The sequence below is a fragment of the Pseudorca crassidens genome, chromosome 5, assembly GCF_039906515.1.
Source record: "Pseudorca crassidens isolate mPseCra1 chromosome 5, mPseCra1.hap1, whole genome shotgun sequence".
In the NCBI taxonomy this organism is placed as follows: domain Eukaryota; kingdom Metazoa; phylum Chordata; class Mammalia; order Artiodactyla; family Delphinidae; genus Pseudorca; species Pseudorca crassidens.
The window spans coordinates 41,274,876-41,296,343 of record NC_090300.1 but is presented as its reverse complement, the minus strand read 5'-3'; the positions used below and the strand labels follow the sequence as shown (position 1 = coordinate 41,296,343).

The 21,468-nt window shown below is 39.1% G+C and overlaps 1 protein-coding gene and 1 pseudogene across 1 annotated transcript in view; one reads left to right on the top strand and one right to left on the bottom strand.

The window, feature by feature from the left end:
* LOC137224248 (vomeronasal type-2 receptor 1-like) overlaps positions 1 to 21,114 on the bottom strand; it is a 32,086-nt gene extending 10,972 nt beyond the window's left edge. Inside the window, 6 exon segments of the mRNA XM_067737136.1 lie at positions 6,359 to 6,586; positions 12,562 to 12,581; positions 12,584 to 13,371; positions 13,373 to 13,425; positions 15,994 to 16,285; positions 20,876 to 21,114. Of these exon segments, the coding sequence (XP_067593237.1) occupies positions 6,359 to 6,586; positions 12,562 to 12,581; positions 12,584 to 13,371; positions 13,373 to 13,425; positions 15,994 to 16,285; positions 20,876 to 21,114 (1,620 nt within the window).
* Positions 7,481 to 8,546, top strand: LOC137225407 (RNA-binding protein with serine-rich domain 1-like; annotated as a pseudogene).
* Positions 21,115 to 21,468: the final 354 nt, after the last annotated feature.

Here is a 21,468-nt window from a genome sequence, read left to right as displayed (position 1 = left end):
ACATTCGAATTATAGGGGTTCCAGAAAAAGAAGAGAAAAAGAAAGGGACTGAGAAAATATTTCAAGAGATTATAGTTGTAAACATCCCTAATACGGGAAAGGAAATAGTTAATCAAGTCCAGAAAGCACAGAGAGTCCCATACAGGTTAAATCCAAGGAGAAATACACCAAGACATATATTAATCAAACTGTCAAAGGTTAAATACAAAGAAAACATATTAAAAGCAGCAAGGGAAAAACAACAAATAACACACAAGGGAATCCCCTTAAGGTTAACAGCTGATCTTTCAGCAGAAACTCTGCAAGCCAGAAGGGAGTGGCAGGACATATTTAAAGTGATGAAGGAGAAAAACCTACAACAAAGATTACTCTACCCAGCAAGGATCTCATTCAGATTTGATGGAGAAATGAAAACCTTTACAGACAAGCAAAAGCTGAGAGAGTTGAGCACCACCAAACCAGCTCTACAACAACTGCTAAAGGAACTTCTCTAGGCAAGAACCACAAGAGAAGGAGAGGACCTACAATAACGAACCCAAAACAATTAAGAAAATGGGAATAGGAACATACATATCGATAATTACCTTAAATGTAAATGGACTAAATGCTCCCACAAAACACACAGATTGGCTGAATGGATACAAAAACAAGACCCATATATTTGCTGTCTACAAGAGACCCACTTCAGACCTAGAGACAAATACAGACTGAAAGTAAGGGGATAGAAAAAGATATTTCATGCAAATGGAAACCAAAAGAAAGCTGGAGTAGCAATTCTCATATCAGACAAAATAGACTTTAAAATAAAGACTATTAGAAGAGAAAAAAAAGAACACTACATAATGATCAAGGGATCGATCCAAGAAGAAGATATAACAATTGTAAATATTTATGCACCCAACATAGGAGTACCTCAATACATAAGGCAAATACTAACAGCCATAAAAGGGGAAATCAACAGTAACACATTCATAATAGGGGACTTTAACACCCCACTTTCACCAATGGACACATCATCCAAAATGAAAATAAATAAGGAAACACAAGCTTTAAATGATACATTAAACAAGATGGACTTAATTGATATTTATAGGACATTCCATCCAAAAACAACAGAATACACATTTTTCTCAAGTGCTCATGGAATATTCTTCAGGATAGATCATATCTTGGGTCACAAATCAAGCCCTGGTAAATTTAAGAAAATTGAAACTGTATCAAGTATCTTTTCCGACCACAGCACTATGAGACTAGATATCAATTACAGGAAAAGAATTGTAAAAAATACAAACACGTGGAGGCTAAACAATACACTACTTAATAACGAAGTGATCCCTAAAGAAATCAAAGAGGAAATCAAAAAATACCTAGAAACAAATGACAATGGAGACACGACGACCCAAAATCTATGGGATGCAGCAAAAGCAGTTCTAAGAGGAAGTTTATAGCAATACAATCCTACCTTAAGAAGCAGGAAACGTCTCGAATAAACAACCTAACCTTGCACCTAAATCAATTAGAGAAAGAAGAACAAAAAAACCCCAAAGTTAGCAGAAGGAAATAAATCATAAAAATCAGACCAGAAATAAATGAAAAAGAAATGAAGGAAATGATTGCAAAGATCAGTAAAACTAAAAGCTGGTTCTTTGAGAAGATAAACAAAATTGACAAACCATTAGCCAGACTCATCAAGAAAAAATGGGAGAAGACTCAAATCAATAGAATTAGAAATGAAAAAGGAGAAGTAACAACTGACACTGCAGAAATACAAAAGATCATGAGAGATTACTACAAGCAACACTATGCCAATAAAATGGACAACCTGGAAGAAATGGACAAATTCTTAGAAATGCACAACCTGCCAAGACTGAATCAGGAAGAAATAGAAAATATGAACAGACCAATCACAGCACTGAAATTGAAACTGTGATTAAAAATCTTCCAACAAACAAAAGCTCAGGACCAGACAGCTTCACAGGCGAATTCTATCAAACATTTAGAGAAGAGCTGAGACCTATCCTTCTCAAACTCTTCCAAAATATAGCAGAGGGAGGAACACTCCCAAACTCTTTCTACGAGGCCACCATCACCCTGATACCAAAACCAGACAAGGATGTCACAAAGAAAGAAAACTACAGGCCAGTATCACTGATGAACATAGATGCAAAAATCCTCAACAAAATACTAGCAAACAGAATCCAACAGCACATTAAATGGATCATACACCATGATCAAGTGGGGTTTATTCCAGGAATGCAAGGATTCTTCAATACACGCAAATCAATCAACGTGATACACCATATTTACAAATTGAAGGAGAAAAACCATATGATCATCTCAATAGATGCAGAGAAAGCTTTCGACAAAATCAACACCCATTTATGATAAAAACCCTGCAGAAAGTAGGCATAGAGGGAACTTTCCTCAACATAATAAAGGCCATATATGACAAACCCACAGCCAACATCGTCCTCAATGGTGAAAAACTGAAACCATTTCCACTAAGATCAGGAACAAGACAAGGTTGCCCACTCTCACCACTCTTATTCAACGTAAGTTTGGAAGTTTTAGCCACAGCAATCAGAGGAGAAAAGGAAATAAAAGCAATCCAAATCGGAAAAGAAGAAGTAAAGCTGTCACTGTTTGCAGATGACATGATACTATACATAGAGAATCCTAAAGATGCTACCAGAAAACTACTAGGGCTAATCAGTGAATTTGGTAAAGTAGCAGGATACAAAATTAATGCACAAAAATCTCTGGCATTCCTATACACTAATGATGAAAAATCTGAAAGTGAAAACACTCCCATTAAGAAAACACTCCCATTTACCATTGCAACAAAAAGAATAAAATATCTAGGAATAAACCTACCTAAGGAGACAAAAGACCTGTATGCAGAAAATTATAAGACACTGACGGAAGAAATTAAAGATGATACAAATAGATGGAGAGATATACCATGTTCTTGGATTGGAAGAATCAACATTGTGAAAATGACTCTACTACTGAAAGCAATCTACAGATTCAATGCAATCCCTATCAAACTACCACTGCCATTTTTCACAGAACTAGAACAAAAAATTTCACAATTTGTATGGAAACACAAAAGACCCCGAATAGCCAAAGCAATCTTGAGAACGAAAAACAGAGCTGGAGGAATCAGGCTCCCTGACTTCACACTATACTACAAAGCTACAGTAATCAAGACAGTGTAGTCCTGGCACAAAAACAGAAAGATACATCAATGCAACAGGATAGAAAGCCCAGAGATAAACCCACGCACATATGGTCTCCTATTTTTGATAAAGGAGGCAGGAATATACAGTGGAGAAAGGACAGCCTCTTCAATAAGTGGTGCTGGGAAAACTGGACAGGTACATGTAAAAGTATGAGATTAGAACACTCCCTAACACCATATACAAAAATAAGCTCACAATGGATTAAAGACCTAAATGTAAGGCCAGAAACTGTCAAACTCTTAGAGGAAAATATAGGCAGGACACTCTGTGACATAAATCACAGTAAGATCCTTTCTGACCCACCTCCTAGAGAAATGGAAATAAAAACAGAAATAAACAAATGGGACCTAATGAAACTTCAAAGCTTTTGCACAGCAAAGGAAACCATAAACAAGACCAAAAGACCACCCTCAGAATGGGAGAGAATATTTGCAAATGAAGCAACTGAGAAAGGATTAATCTCCAAAATATAGAAGCAGCTCATGCAGCTTAATAACAAAAAAACAAACAACCCAATCCAAAAATGGGCAGAAGACCTAAATAGACATTTCTCCAAAGAAGATATACAGATTGCCAACAAACACATGAAAGAATGCTCAACATCACTAATCATTAGAGAAATGCAAATCAAAACTACAATGAGATATCATCTCACACCAGTAAGAATGGCCAGCATCAAAAAATCTAGAAACAGTAAATGCTGGAGAGGGTGTGGAGAAAAGGGAACCCTCTTGCACTGTTGGTTGGAATGTAAATTGATACAGCCACTGTAGAGAACAGTATGGAGGTTTCTTAAAAAACTACAAATAGAACTACCATATGACCCAGCAATCCCACTACTGGGCATATACCCTGAGAAAACCATAATTCAAAAAGAGTCATGTACCAAAATGTTCACTGCAGCTCTATTTACAATAGCCCGGAGATGGAAACAACCTAAGTGTCCATCATCGGATGAATGGATAAAGAAGATGTGGCACACATATACAATGGAATATTACTCAGCCATAAAAAGAAACGAAATTGAGCTATTTGTAATGAGGTGGATAGACCTAGAGTCTGTCATACAGAGTGAAGTAAGTTAGAAAGAGAGAGAGAAATACCATATGCTAACACATATATATGGAATTTAAGAAGAAAAATATCATGAAGAACCTAGGGGTAAGACAGGAATAAAGACACAGTCCTACTAGAGAATGGACTTGAGGATATGGGGAGGGGGAAGGGTAAGCTGTGACAAAGCGAGAGAGAGGCATGGACATATATACACTACCAAACGTAAAGTAGATAGCTAGTGGGAAGCAGCCGCATAGCACAGGGATATCAGCTCGGTGCTTTGTGACTGCCTGGAGGGGTGGGATAGGGAGGGTGGGAGGGAGGGAGATGCAAGAGGGAAGAGATATGGGAACATATGTATATATATAATTGATTCATTTTGTTGTTAAGCAGAAACTAGCACACCATTGTAAAGCAATTATACTCCGATAAAGATGTTAAAAAAAAAAAAGATATGGTACATATATACAATGGAATACTACTTAGCCTTAAATAATAATAATAATAATGCATTTGCAGCAACATGGATGGACCTAGAGATTGTCATACTGAGCAAAGTAAGTCAAACAGAGAAAGGCAAATATCATATGATATCACTTATATGGGGAATCTAAAAAAGGATACAAATTAACTTATCTACAAAACAGAGATAGAATTACAGATGTAGAAAACAGACTTAACGGTTACCAGGGGGTAATGGGGGGGGAGGGCTCAATTGGGAGGTTGGGATTGACATATACATACTACTATATATAAAATAGATAACTAATAAGGACCTATTGTATAGCACAGGTAACTCTACTCAATACTCTGTAATGGCCTATATGGGAAAGGAATCTAAAAGAGTGGATATATGTATATGTATAACTGATTTACTCTGCTGTACACCTGAAACTAACACAACATTGTAAAGCAACTATACTCCAATAAATTTTTTTTTTAGAAAGCTTAAAATAGAGCTACCACATGATCCTGCAATCCCACTCCTGGGCATATATCCAGAGAAAACCATAATTCAAAAAGATACTTTCACCCCAATGTTCATTGCAGAAAGAGAAAGACAAATACCATATGATATCACTTATATGTGGAATCTGAAATACGATACAAATGAACATATCTATGAAACAGAAACAGACTCACAGATACAGAGTACAGACTTGTGGTTGCCAAGAGGGAGGGGGGTGGGGGAGGGAAGGATTGGGAGTTTGGGATTAGCAGATGCTAACTATTGTATATAGGATGGATAAACAACAAGGTCCTACTGTGTAGCACACGGAACTATATTCAATATCTTGTGATAAACCATAATGGAAAAGAAAAGTATATATATATATAACTGAATCACTTTGCTGTACAGCAGAAATTAACACAACATTGTAAATCAACAATACTTCAATAAAATTTTTTTAAAAATATTCCAGTAAGTCAAAATTCCCCTCTAAAACATACACACACAACCATTAAGCAGAAGAATACTGTAACACTTTAAATAGATATCCTAGCACTTCAATTAAGTATTCTCAGAAAAGCACTTGTAGATGTCAAAAATATCTCGAACCAGGTATTTTAAAATTTAAAACATCAATGGATATAAGACTGGAAGAAATGAAAAAAGTTCATTTATCTCAGGAAAGAAACTATTTCAAAAATTAAGATAAAAGTCACAAGGTGTTCAAAATATATATACTTGAGTAAAAAGTTAATAAGGGGCATTGAATAAAGGCAGGAAAACAATAACGAGAATAAGGATGAGATAAAGAATAAAGCAAAAATTATCAGAAAGAAAGTGAATAGAAGGAAGAGACAAAGGAAGTCAAACATTTTGGAGTACTTGAAGAAGGAAAACAAAATCATAGAACTAATATTTAAAACTATAATCAAAAAAAGTTCCAAAAACAAAAGATCTGAACCTATATATAGAAAAGATATGTATTTTATTCGGGAAAATTAACTTGGAATAGCCAGCTCTAGGTTTCTGATATTCCATAGCACCTAAAAGAGTATAGAAATGCAATTCTCTCTATATATAAACAAAATAAGATGTCAGAGTAACTAACTTCTGATGATTCGTTGTTCCAAAATATTGTCACATTCTTAATCATCACGAGTTCAAATTTAGAGTTTGTGAATATATATTCTCCAACCTTCACAAAGGCTATCTCTCCATTATCATCTAATTGCCAATTTAGAATATCATAGTATCCAGCCACATCTCCATTATCATCAACTTCTATTCTCATTCCATTATGGGTTGTAAATTTAAGTGTCTTCAAATAATACATTAACTAGAAAAAAAGGGGGGAAAACAACAGGGAAAAAAACAATTTTTAAAAATTTGATTGCCTAGAAAACAGGGTTTATAAAGAAAATAATCTCAAAACTCCTATCTAATTCATGGGACTGAATTTTTTCCTATTCCTCTATACCTTTGCTGTCTAATACAACAGCTCCTAGCCACATATGACAATTGAAATTTGAAAAGTGGCTGGCCAAATTGCGATGGGCTATAAGGGTAAAATACACACTGGGTTGCAAAAGTTAGTTCAAAAAAATGTAAACTCTCTCCTTAATAATTTCATGTAATTATTTTTATATTAAGTTATCCTGATTATGACTAAATGTTAAAGTATTATTTGGGGTTAAATAAAATATATTAAATTTAACTTCATCTGTTCCTTTTTATTTTTTAATTTGGCTACTATAAAAATTTTAATTACCTGTGTGGCTTTTAAATTTCTATTAGACAGTACTGATCTATACCAAGGTAAAGTGATGCCTAATATTTCCTAATACCTACAAACCTAGGGAAGAGAGGATATTCCCTCTTAGATTTCTTCACTAATAGGTACCAGTCTACCCTACTACCATCATTCCCTTCCCTGCATGTCAAGTGCTACAGACGGGGAGATCAAGACCCATTCCCCACCCTTCCAAAGTTCACAGTCCAGTAGAAGGGCTAGACAAATAAACAGGTACTAATGGTAAATTCAATGTACTCTGTGTTGCTGATGTGGAAAGAGTGTTGAGAGGGCATAGATGAAGGAGTGGCTAACTAACTGCCTTAGGAAAACTGAAGGAGGTTTCCCCAGGAAGTAGCCATCTGAGCTGGGTTTTAAAAAAACTTAGGCCTTCCCGCTCCCTAATCCTGACGTCAGAGCGGCGCCGGCCTCAGAGGCTGAGGAGACGGGGAGGAGATCACGGCGGCTGGAAGATGCTGCACTTTGGCGTAAATTGCTATCGATTAAGGATCGTTTCTCAGACTCAAGTTAGAAGGGAGAGTTCAGATAAGTGAGGCCGCCATTGCTGCTTTGAACACCTCAGAAGGGGAAAATGGATTTATCAGGAGTGAAAAAGAAGAGCTTGCTAGGAGTCAAAGAAAATAATACAAAAGTGCAGCACTGGGGCTCCTTCTCCTACCAAGCGCAAAGACGGCTCTGATGAGAAGTCCAAGAATCGCTCTAAAGATATGGGGGCCACCAAGGAGTCGAGCGAGAAGGATCGTGACAGGGATAAAACTCGAAAGAGGCGCAGCGCTTCCAGTGGTAGCAGCAGCACCAGGTCTCGGTCCAGCTCGAACTGCAGCTCGGGCTCGAGCACCAGCATGGGCTCCAGCCGCGGCTCCAGCTCACCTTCAGCATCGAGCCGCTCAGGAAGTTCCAGCACATCCCGCAGCTCCAGCTCCGGCAGCTCGCCTGGCTCTCCCAGTCCTTGTCGGCGCAGGCAGGACAACAGGCGACGTTCCCGCTCCAAATCCAAACCACCCAAAAGAGATGAAAAGGAAAGGAAAAGGCGGAGCCCTTCGCCTAAACCCACCACAGTGCACATTGGAAGGCTCACCAGGAATGTGACCAAGGATCATATCATGGAGATATTCTCCACCTATGGGAAAATTAAAATGATTGACGTGCCTGTAGAAAGGATGCACCCGCATCTGTCTAAAGGCTACGTATATGTGTAGTTTGAAAATCCAGATGAGCCCGAGAAGGCGCTGAAGCACATGGACGGAGGACACATCGATGGCCAGGAGATCACTGCCACCGCTCTGCTGGACCCCTGGCCTCGGCCACCTCCCCCGCCCCCCGGCGATTCAGCCCTCCCAGGAGAATGCCGCCACCGCCTCCCATGTGGCGCAGGTCACCCCCACGGATGAGGAGAAGGTCGCGTTCCCCTTGGCGCGGTCCCCCCGCCGCCGCAGCCGCAGGAGCCGCTCCAGCTTCAACTCCTCCCGATACGCAGGGCCACTGAAGCTCTGCCCTGTGACTTGGACTCCCATCCAACTCACTTTTGTCACTTTTCTAGACGAAGGAGGATCGGTAGGAAAGAAATCCCTCACTCAGAGGCAGGCTTCGAAGGTGAAGGCAGTAACTGCTACATTTCCCCTGGCGGCAGAGTTCCGGCTGCAGGAGTGTTGTTGGTTTGGGGTCGTGCTTATAAAGATGCCCTCCAGTTTTCTGGCTAGAAAGCTTCCACAGTTCCTGAGAGTCAGTTTAGTGACAAAGCCAGCAGGGATGAACAGGGGGCTCCAAGAGGTGGTACAGCCCCAGCCTGGGAGCATGTTTTCCTGTTCCACAGGTGACCTGGGGCCGATCTGGTGGCCTGCTCGTGCCCTAACCTGTTGGCCTGCAGGGTCCCACAGGAAAGGGTGTGATTTTATGCAGCTGCCGTTCCAGTTAGCCTGGCCCTGCTCCTCTGCTTGAGTCCTCTTCTGACCTCTAGGGCGTAATACCCCAAATGGTTCTTTTCACATGTACTCATGTGCATGCACACACACATCTCCCTTTCTCTCTGAAACTCGTAAGTTGAGAGCCAGCTCTGTCGGGTCACCACAGAAGCACCCCCCCCCACGTTGTGTTGGTATTCATGGTGGTCCGGCAAGTTACCTTGGCAATGTGTACATTGCTTTTTTGGCTTTTATTGTACAGTCAGTACTATACAGTTTCTGTTTTGAGTTTTGTAACTTTGTGGCATTTTAGATAACATTGTGTTTGTACTTTGTTGTGTAGAGAAAAGAATTGTGTTGATAAACCTAGGATTAGAGTGCAGCTCAGAAAAAGAAAAAAAAAATAGTAGCAAGTTGCCTGACAAATACTGGAATCAAAGAGATTCTAAGCCAAGGGAATAATATGTGAGACAAGGGTGTGCCAAAGAGGCCATTGCTATGAGTACAAAAGTGGATGGAGCTGATTGTACACCTACAGAATAACTTCATAGACATAAATAGGAACCCCCTAACACAATAATACCTCTAGTACTCTTGCTTTACCCAGTCAACCTTAGCTGGGGTAAGAGCATACGTTCTTTAGTATGAAGGTAACCAGTCTGCACTGAGATATATCCTGTGTCCTTGGTCTTTGTCAGCACCACATGCTAGACTTATGTCTCCCAACCAGAGGGCCCAGTCCAATCCCTAACCCTCCACAAACCAGAGAAACAACATAGCAGAAAGAGCCTGAATTATGGTGTATGATGATTTGGAGTCATATTTTGGCTCTGTCAAATGACATAACCTTAGGCAAGTCATATATCCTAACTAAGCATTAGTTTCCCAGTCTGTAAAAGAAGGGAAATCATCCCTGCCCTTCCTCTGTCGTAGAGATTAAGGTAATATAGCTAGAAGCTTTTAGTAAGTCAGTATACAAAGGTAAGTATTATAATAATCACCATCTACCAGTAGGGCTACTCCAGGTCACTTGCTCTTTTATCTCTCCCTCTTTTACTGTATGCTATTCTCAGTCAACATGAAATCTACATCAGAGTTCACAACAGGGTGACTTTTACTGCCAAGTCCACTGGGGAGAGGCATGTTTTTCTTTCCCAGTCTTCAGAAGACTCAAGCAAGGAAATTTTCAAAGGCTGCAACCTTACAGCCTTTCCATAATTCCATCTGTTTATCATCATTGGATGGTAGGACAGTTCCCTACCACGAGGCATGAAAAAGAATTTAGAAATGTCCAAATAAACCACAAGAGTAAAACGGTTTTACATATATATATATATATATATATATATATATATATATATATATGTTCTGACCAAGTCTGCTAATGAGATAAGCTGAGAAAAATGATTATGGAGTGCATTATCATTTTGGTTTTAAATAAATCACAATTTTTTACTTTTTGATGCATTTATGAAGCATCCTTAAATGTGCCTATTTACTCTCTCTACTGTGAGGTCTTACTTTTCAGTTTTTACTTACATCATTCCGGGAGTGTGATGAGCATGAATTCTCCCTTGGACTACACCACCACCATTCACCCTAACACTATGTGGTCCCTTGACCCTCCCTAAAAACTCTTTTCTCTGCAATCCTAACACATATTTGTTGCTTTTTGAGCAAATTTAAATTGTAATATTGAAATCTTCAAATAACAAATTAGAGATTGTTGTTTACCATATAAAAATATCCTTTTTGTTAAAAGAGTACTCAGAGGATTTCTTTTAAAATGAAAGAACTCACCTATAGCATAACTTAATTTCTCATTTTGAATTTACCACAATTTCCCTAGTACCGATGAACAACTTAGTACTCAGATCTTGCTTTCTAAATTCCATTCTCCAGTAAATGGAAATAGGACTCTGGAGAAATGGCTACTTCAAGACTGGGGCAGAGAAATACAACACAATACAATACAAATTGTCCAACCTGGAGAATTTTGAGCAACAAAATGCATAATGATAGCTATGAATTATTATACTCATAGAACAGTATATCCATGAGTCCATGTGATGCAAATAAATTAGTGAGGGAAAAGTATAATTCCATTTAATAAATGTAGAAGGAATGAGGGAAATAGAAAAAAAAATCACCATTTTAAAAATAACACAGTAATAGTTGTTTCAGGCAATAATCGTCATCAAAGGATGCTAAACTTTGTGGATCAAAGCATTACGTAAAACAATATTTTCAGAGCTTCAAAATATTGCCTCACAATATAATTATTAATTACAAAGGGAAACACAGTAACTTTATAATGGAAAAACATGGTGACATCACTCTACTAAGTAATCAAAGTTAATGTCACCATTAATGAGACATAGTGACATCATGTACCTCCTGATATGAGACATAGAAAAGGATACATATCACCTTTACAGTATTATAGCCATAAATGCATAACCTAAATGTAATCATGAGGAAAAAAATTAGACAAACATAAATTGAAAAACATAAATAGCTGTCCTGTACTTATGAAAAGTATCACATTCATTAAAAAAAAAAAGAAAAGAATGAAGAACTGCCACAGATTGGTGGAGGCTAAAGAGATACAAAACTAAGTGCATCGTGGGATCAATTTGAAAATAAAAATAAAAGTGAAGATGCAGTGGCTCCAGCCACTGTGGACCCTGTTGGGACAAGCAATTTGGTGTTGCTGGAAAATAAAGTGGTGAGGGTCATGGAAAGAGCAATGGAGTCAGAGATGCTGATGGCATAGATCGTAGAGGGCTGACAGTGTCAGACCAGGGATGCTCATGCTTTATCCTTTATAGGAGAGGGGAGGTACTGAAGGATGTAAGCAGAGGAGCCCTCTGATTAGGTGTGCATCTTGGTGAGACCATTAGGGTTTCTGTGTCCCAACATGAATTGCTGGGACGTCAGACCTGAGACAGGAGATGTGAGAGCCAATCTCCAAGGTGGTCCTAACAATCTTCACCTCCTGGCCTTCACACCCTAGCATGGCCCCTCTGACACTGCACAAAGACTACATCTTCCAGTTTCCCTTGCAGCTACATGTGACCATATAACTAGATCCCGGCTAATGGGATGTAAAGAGAATTGTACGTAATTTCCAGGAAATGTCCTTAAATGGAGCCATATACGCATCTTTGTCCTTTCTCCTTCCTGCTGGTTAGAGTGTGGACATGATGGTTGAAGCCCAAGTAGCCATATGGAATTATGAGGTGAACGCACAGATTCAGAGTGATGAAATGACAAGGTAGAAGGAACCTCAATCCCTAAGCCACTCTTTCAGTCCCAGAATGCTAACCTCCAAACTTCATTTATGTGAAAGAAAAAAACCTATCTTGTTTAAAGCACTGTATGGGGGGGGTTTTCTATCATTCACAGCAAACCTAATAATAACTCTGTTAACAAATGGAAACTCTAAAATGCCCATTTAGGTAACATAAGCAAGCCATTCTTTTAGGGAGCATGTGATAAAATCATGTCTATGAAGTACAAAAGCAGATCAATGGTTTTAATTGTATGAATGCTTTTTATGTCAAACTATATCATGAAGTAAAACAAACCATAACTTACCTGCCAAGGTTCAAAATCAGTATATATGCACAGGTGTTTCCTGGAATATATGGCCAGTGTCCTTCCTCACATCTACTTAGATGATCCAGGGCATATGCCATAGAATACATAACTTGGTTGACATTGTGTGTAATTTTTAGCTGAGACACATCCAGATAGGTATTTTTAAGATCTTCCAACTTCTCCTTTCCAGTATAGAATTTATCAGACATGGCATGTAATCTGTCCTCTTTACCAGTCATATTCACTCTATGGTCAGTGTTGTATGGAACACTACTCTTGGGCCAAGTACAGTTAAAAGCAGTTTGCCAAAATTCAATGGTCAGGACATCATTTGGATCCTTGCCAGGATTTACATCATAAAGAAGTTCTTTTAATCCCAGTATATCAGCTCTTGGTATTGAAAATCCAATACTTCCACCAAAATACAAGAAATATTCAAGCTTTGCAATGAGAGCGAAGGCGATCCAGGCTTCACTCGCTATCCATGTTCTGTCAGTTATGTTATGGTAAACCATTTCCAGCATGAAAGGACTTAGGTCAATATCAGATGCATAGAGCACAATGACTCTGGCATTGGAGTTCGTGATAGCATCAATAGCTTTTTGCATTTTCTCATTAGAATGGACTTTGGGAATGGTTTCGGAGAATGCAACAGAAAGGGTGACACTCTCCATTTTCTCCTTAAAAATCTTTACTCCATATTTTCCATAATCATCATCAGCTGCTATGGTGCCTATCCAGACCCAACCAAAATGTTGGATAAGTTGTACCATGGCCTCCGACTGGATCTTATCACTGGCTACTGTGAAGATAAGATGGAAATTTGTCACTAAGAAGTGAGGAGGTAGAGGCGTAACCCACCTGCAACTGAAAATATTCATGCAGTTATTAGAAAGCAATAGCCAAACCTCAAATTACACAACCTCTGAGTATCTGTATTGGAGAAGGAGGGAACTTAACAGTTCTCCCTTTATTCTCACACCCTTCCAGAGACAAAAGGACTTCTACTCCTCTCCCTGCTCCGTGGGTGGTGGGGACTGTTAGGGGGAGCACTTTGGGCCTCCCTATCCACCCTATTCCCACCTCACTCCACCCCAAGGTAGCTGGAGGAGCTAATTATTAAGGTGATGACATTCAATGCACCACTTTTCATACTCAGGGTCACATACTCGGAAAGGGAGGTGACCAGTCCTTTCATCTATGTTTTCTTGAGACTAGGTGTGTGATTCAAGCCATCCAGGCTCTTTCTCTGATCTAACTCGTCATCCATACAGATGATGGAGTAAGCAGACTCATAATCTATTTGTCAGGCCCAGTTCCTGTTTCTTTTCTTTTCTTTTCTTTCCTCTCTCTTTCTCCCTTTCTCTCTCTCTCTCTCTCTCTCCCTCCCTCCCTCCCTCCCTCTCTCTCTCTCTCTCTCCACTGCTTTCTCTCTTTTTCTCCTCTTCTCTTTCCTTGTTTCTCTCTGCCGGGCCTTCTGGGTATTTAAGTCCTAAGACTTAGACTGAGAAAGACGGTAGGAAACTCCACTTCCACCTCAGGTTTATGTCTTATTCTCCAAAAGAGTTACTAGAGGCCCTCATTTTATAGGCACTTGCTAGATAAGCGAAGAGGTATTTTTCTCATCTTGCCAGTGGTCCTTGTGCCTATTTTCTGTCAGTGAGAACTTAAGAATGAAAGTACAATGGCCAGTAACGTGAATTTCTGACAATCTTACATACATTTCTGCTGTACCTTACTCTCAGCCTCAACGACTCTGCAGTTAAGAAGATATGTCACATTCTCTCCTATCCCATCCCATTGCCATCCCATGTTATTACTGCATCACTTCCAATAAGACCTCCTATATTATAATTACATAGCTCCATGACTGCCAATTCTTTCATAAGTGACAGATTATTCCTATTTTTCTCTTTATCCTTTGTCCTATCCTTACTCCACTGGCTAAAGTTTACATTCTTCTTTGGAACCTCCCAAGCACCAACATCATGGAAGCCATATGTAGGAAAGAATCTCATTTACGAAGCAGAGACACCTGATTTCTAATTCCGGCTACATAATCAGTGTAAGATTGTGGATACTAAAACCTGCTGAAATCAGTTTCCCCATGAGTGAAATCAGGGTTATGACATCTACATTTTAAGGTTGCTCAGCATATTAAATGAGACAACACACATAAAAGTGTCTGTTGTATGTAAGATTTCTTTTACCCTCTTTGCAGATTTACTACAAGACTTAAATGAGAAGATCTATCTAGAGGTTTCTAGTAGGTACCTGGACCACAGTCGGTATTTGGTGGAAAGCAGAGCTCACAGCAGCAGCAATTTGTCTAAGCTGCATGAAGCCCACACTGAAGGTGTCGGCTGTGTCACCTGACCCCTCCTCTTGGTTCTGTTCTTCAGTATTACCCTGTTCCCCCTACATTTGTATTTGCAGCTTTGTAAGACACACTTTGTAAATGCCACTTTTTAACAATTATTTTAACTTCTCCCATTTCTTCAGTAACACAAATAAGCTTAATCATCCTTCACACTAATAAGTCCTGACTTGATATTTTTGTGAACCACCCCTGGAAATAAATATAGAACTTTACTTATATTTTCTTTTCTTTTCTTTTTTTAAACATATTTATTGGAGTATAATTGCTTTACAATGGTGTGTTAGTTTCTGCTGTATAACAAAGTGAATCAGCTATATGTATACATATATCCCCATATCCTCTCCCTCTTCCATCTCCCTCCCACCCTCCCTATCCCACCCCTCTAGGTGGTCACAAAGCACCGCGCTGACCTCCCTGTGCTGTGCGGCTGCTTCCCACTAGCTATCTATTTTACGTTTGGTAGTGTATATATGTCCATGCCACTCTCTCACTTCGTCCCAGCTTACCCTTCCCTCTCCCTGCGTCCTCATCCATTCTTCCTAATATCATCTATTCTTAGGTTGAAATGTGTCACTGTCCCTGAATTTAAAATAATCTGTAAATTAGCATCCCAGCTCATTTCAGTATGTTAGCGTATGAACAAAAAGGGTCATGATTAATAACTATTAATTCAGGCCAGAAACAAAATGAGTTCCTTATACCATCTATCAATCAACCAACAAGTATTTCTCAATCACCTACTCTGTGCTTCACCCAGTGTTTTCAAGTGTACTGCCTACGGAGATGTCAACATACAAATCACTAGGTCACAATCTCAAGCTCAAACCTAAGGCAGGATCCTAAGGGATGTAGAACAGTCTGAAATCACTAGTCACACTTGCTGAGGCCAGACTGAACAGAGAAATTAGGGGCATCAGCATTACCACCATCCTCTTTGTCTGTGTAACTTATCCCAGCCTCACCTGAGCACCTAACGTACTCTTTGCAGCAATTTTCACATACCTTGTGTTTCTTTATAAGTTAGTACCCAGGACCATATTCTGAAATACCTGAGGTAGGTAATACAACCCTAGAATTCTTGAAGCAGCAACTGGTAAGGATGATCCACCTGCTCCAACAATTCCTGCCAACACTGCCCCGGTGCTGCTTCTGAAACTGGGCTTGTTTTCTTCCTGCCCTGTGAGGAATACCAATGCCGCTTCCATGGATTTGGAGATGGTGAAACAGGTATCAAAGATCTGACAGCCCAAAGTGATGTTGGGCAAAATATCCTTCCGTTCATTAATCTCCCTGATGGTGTGGATCATGGTTTTCATCCAGCGGAATCCCCGGAAGTTGAACCTGAAAAGGAAATAGTTTTTGTAAGGCCTTAGTCAGTGGGTGGATCTGTGGAGGGGAAAGCAGCTTTTAACTGGGATTGGTGCTGAGAGCATTTTGCCAAAACGTCAGGGGGCACCTGCCTTGTGTGAGCATGTTAATATTTCCTAAAAAGATATTGCAATTTAAAGGGTTCAAGTATGAATCATATTCATTATTGATTGGTTTGGGCTGGGAAGCATCTTTTTGGACAGCTGATTATCTCTTTTCACAAAAATATTCTTATATTCGCAATTCTCTCCACCACGCAATAATTCCTCAATACATTTTTTCCCATTCATTGGAAGTCCCCGGTACCCTATGAGTCTCCTTTCCCTCTTCCTTACGTTCCTATAGGTTTCTCCTGGTTTCTTCTAGTTGTTAATTATAATAATAAAAGTTTTGTAAATACATAAAAATACTTATGATAGGACTATATAAAAGCAGTACATAATATTTATATATACGATATATATTATGACTCCAATAGATAATTTTTCCTGCCATGATTTGATTGTTAGTGTTGAGATTTTTTAATTAAGAAACGTCTCTTTCCTATCACTCTTACATTTAACCATGAATGAGATGCCTCCTCCTTTCCATTCCCTAGCCACAAAAAGGAAAAGTACTTCCCTTTAGTCCATCAGCACATTTTTTTTCAATTTCTTCTCCATTAAAAATAAATATTCTATTTCCAACTCTCTTTCTTTCTTCCCAGTTTTAAGCAAACTTTAACCTATCTGAAAGCAAGGACCTCAAGGATGTTTTCTCTTAATGTCCTCTGTAGCTCTAGTATCTAACTACCTATCTTCTACTCAATAAATATTTTTGAATTAAATATCTAATAGCAAATAGCTCTGTTGGCAGATTAGATTTTTCCTCCATGTCTCTTTAACTGGGTTTTTTAGTTTAGTTTAGCTTTGCCTTTTATTCAACACGTAGTTACTGAGTTGCACTGGTGTGAGACACTATAAATGCAACAGTGAAAAAGATAGGCACTGCAGTGTCTAGGCAAAGAAACAGAAAAATAGCCATGCACAAAACGATAAACACAGCGATAGGGGTAGACATAGGGACCAGCAGTTAAAGGGGTGGGGAACCTTGCCCTGGGGGACTTAACAGCCAAGCTAAGTCTTGAAGGGTAACATAAAAACAGGGGACGAATGCCGCAAGTAGAGGGCACGGTATGTGTGAAGGCATGACAACAAAAGAACCTAACATTCTAGGAATGGGAAGATCAGGACACTTGGAGAACAGGGTAGGAATAGGTATGGCATGGGTAGAGGAGACTGGAGAATCAGGAGTCTGAACATGAGGGCTTTATCGTCCTAAGACAACTGGCCTCTAAATTTACATGGATGGCCATACAAATTGGCATACACATTTTTGAAATAAATATAGCAATATCTTTTTTAAGGTGAGAGAGTAATACACTTCAAGAGCTAGAAAATGTTCACCTGCTTTGAATCAATAATTACACCCCAGAGAATTTATCTGAAGGTACTGTTCTTCCCAAAAGAAAAAACTAGGTACGTTCCAAACTGTTCATTTTAGAATTATTTATAATATTGAAAAATTGGAAAGAATTTACATGCTCATTATGGTACATTGACTTGATAGGAACATTTTCCATCATTAAAAAACTATAATTAGAGAAATTACACTGCAGCATGCATATAATACTAGGTAAAACAGTCTGTATGCAACGTTGTTTCTATACTATAATTAAAACTACACATAAATTATGTGAACATTTGGATAACTATCAACAGGTAAAGATTTTAAATGGGTACAGGATAATTACTGAAAGGGTGGGATTTGGGATGATTTTTCTTTCATTTGTTGATTTCCATTATGATACTCACAGTATCCTTATACAATGTATACCTTTTGTTCCGCAGAAAATTTCTCTAAATCCTACCTTTGTTTAGATCAACCAAAACAAGAATTAAAATACTCCGTTCTTCCCTCCATTTCACTGTCTTCTCTGCTCTGAACAACATTTTCAAAATAAAAGTCTTCCTCTTCTGTTCACTTTGGCTGATGGCCAACCAAAACTAGTATCCCGTTAAAATTGTGGGTTTCAGAATGAGACTTCTCCAAACTCCAACTTGCATATCTAGATCAGTTATAGGTAAACGTTAATGACGCCAAAATGAAATTGTTATCCAATTACGCCCAGCTCCTGAGTGCCAGCTATCCAGGCCTCCCATGAGGGCTCTCCCATTGGGAGGGAGGCTAGGAGAACATTGGAATTGGGTACAGATAGAAACTGTTGATGTTTATTGGTGAAAAGTCATTATATAGCTCTAATTTTGAAGAAAATATATCAAAAAATGTAAATATGGAATGTTATTAATATCCAATAGATATGTTTAGGATGGATTTAAGTGCTGGGAAAGTTTTAGGCTTGTATGGTGTGAAGATGAGCAATTTGGGTTTCAGTCAACAAGCCGGGAGACAAGCAGAATCCCCGCAATGATGCCTTACATTACTGATCCACATTCAGGACAAGGAACTGGCTTTTTAGATGCCCTGGATCATGTGAAACAAGTTTCATACAAAATATGAAGAATCAGAATGTCATCAGACTTCTCAGCAGCAACACTGGCAGTCAGAAGATGCTGAAGTAATCTTTTCAAGGATCCTTAGGCTTTGAGTGAAAGTCAAGATGGAGTAAGCACACACCACCCACTCTCTCTCACCAATTACAATTAAGATCCCTGGACTGAACATATAAAGCAACTATCAGACTACTCTGAAAATTAAATAAGAACAGTGGACTAGAGATGGAAATCAAAATATCCCTGGGGACTTCCCTGGTGGTGCAGTGGTTAAGAATCTGCCTGCTAATGCAGGGGACACAGGTTCGAGCCCTGGTCCAGGAAGATTCCACGTGCTGTGAAGCAACTAAGCCCGTGTGCCACAACTACTGAGTCCATGTGCCACAACTACTGAAACCCACGTGCCTAGAGCCCGCGCTCCGCAACGAAGAGTAGCCCCCACTTGCTGCAACTAGAGAAAGCCTATGCACAGCAACGAAGACCCAACACAGCCCAAAATAAATAAATAATTTATTTTTTTAAAAAACCCAAAATATCCTTGATACAGTGAATTATTTTTTAAATGGGACATACTTACTTCTCACCACTGTGTCAATCATAGTAGATATACCAAACTATTTTTTAATGAGGGGGTAGATTTTTACTAAAAATATGTATATTGGCCTTTCTATTTTACCTTGCTAGGAAGATAACCTTCAGAAGCTCCAATGAAGGGTGAAGAACAAGTTAAGTGATTCCACTGATGAAATATGAGTGTACTATACTGTGACAAACTCTGATTTTCATTTTATGTTATTAAAGATTGAATCAGTGAAAACTTCTCTGATAAATAATGAACTGACTCTAAATAATGTAGCCATGAGCAAAAGTGCTTCTTTCCCACTTCCCTTTGCTTCACTGTAAGAATGGAAAAGAATTAGAAGGTCCAGGAAAGAGCTAAGTACAGACTGACTGCAATCCTTTCCTTTTGCCAACATACAGTTTATCCACCCCTTTAGTGCTATTTCAAATATGTAGCATGAAATATGACCAAAGGGAAGGAGTTATGATCAGTAAAGATTTAGTTGTATAAGAAGTTGCCAAAATTTTTACAGCATGCGTTTGTAATTATAATTACCACGCAGCATCATGGAAGTGATTAAGATATGATGTAAAATGCCCAATATAAAACTGTGTCCATGCTATTGCCACATTATGAAAAAATTACAGTTGCATTTATATAAAGGGCTGAGAAAGAATATATGGAAATGAAAGGAAAGAGCTGCTTTGTTATGGTAGTAGAACAGTGTGGACAGTAATTTTCCTTTAATTTCTGGCATTCTTTTCATATCAAAAGTGTGTGTGTGTTTCACACCCAGAAATATAACCCATGTTTGCTTTTCTTACAATGGATTCCTTGCAAATTCAGATTATCAGTCATGGATCCCATTTCTTGACATGACAATTTTTGGGATGAGGGGAGTAGGGTAGAAGCCTTCCAACTGGAGGAATCTTGCTATGAACACTAGCTCATAAATAAATCAGCATTCCAGCACTGTGCATTTTCACCTGGGGAGACTTCAGTCTAATGACAATTCAAAGTAAATCTACAACACTGCACAACTCTACATCATGCTTCTCAAACCTTAATGTGTACATGAATCATCAGGAGGTCTTGTCAGAATGCAGATTCTGATTCAGCAGATGTGGGATGTAGCCTGAGATTCTACATTTCTAACAAGCTCTTAGATGATGCGGATGCTGGTGGTCCACAGACCACCCTCTGATGAGCAATGTTCTATATCATATAAAACCTGTCTTTTTTCTTTCTTGTTTCTAAGCAATCCTAGAATGTCTACCTTCGAGAAATTGAGGCACAGAAACAGCAAGTACCGATCCTGAGTCAAATAAATAGTGTCAAAGTCAGGGCTGGCATCATGGCTCCAGTTCCAGACTCTGATTCCCACACCCACCACTCATTTACCCCCACCTCCTACAACTGATGTAAAAAGAAAAAAAAAGAATGTCTTACCCTTCACATTTCGCTGATACTGGCTCCAAAATAGACTCGTTTGCTGCAGTGGTCCTGGAATGAATAGGAAACAGTCCTCCAATAACAAGTGAAGGGTTTCTGGCACCTACATACCCATTCATATCAAACTAGCCCAGCAGCTGACAGGTCTGTCCTTCCTCTTCTTTGCCTTCAATGCCCAATTCAGCCCATAAAAAGGCAATCAGTCCTAGAACCAAGCATTTCTTTCTGCTAGCCATTTTAATAAGGAGAGTTTGGGAGAAATGACCAGTGTTAAAAGTTTTAACGAGGTACCTTGACAGAGCGTTCCAGTGAGCATGTGCATGCCCCATCACAGGGGACTCAGCTTGCCACTACTTGCTACCTAATTGTCATGCCTCAATCAATCACAGAGCCTCACACTCACCTGCAATTTATGCATCTGCACTAGGAGCTGAGTAATCCTTTTGAAAAGAGCCTCATAAAAATCTCTTTTAGGCTTAGCAATAATATATCATGACAGAACAGCAGATTCTGAGTTTAGAGTCTTTCACTTTGTAGAAATTGTCCCTTTCTTGTTTATCAGCCTCATTCATTCTCACTTCAGCCAGCCC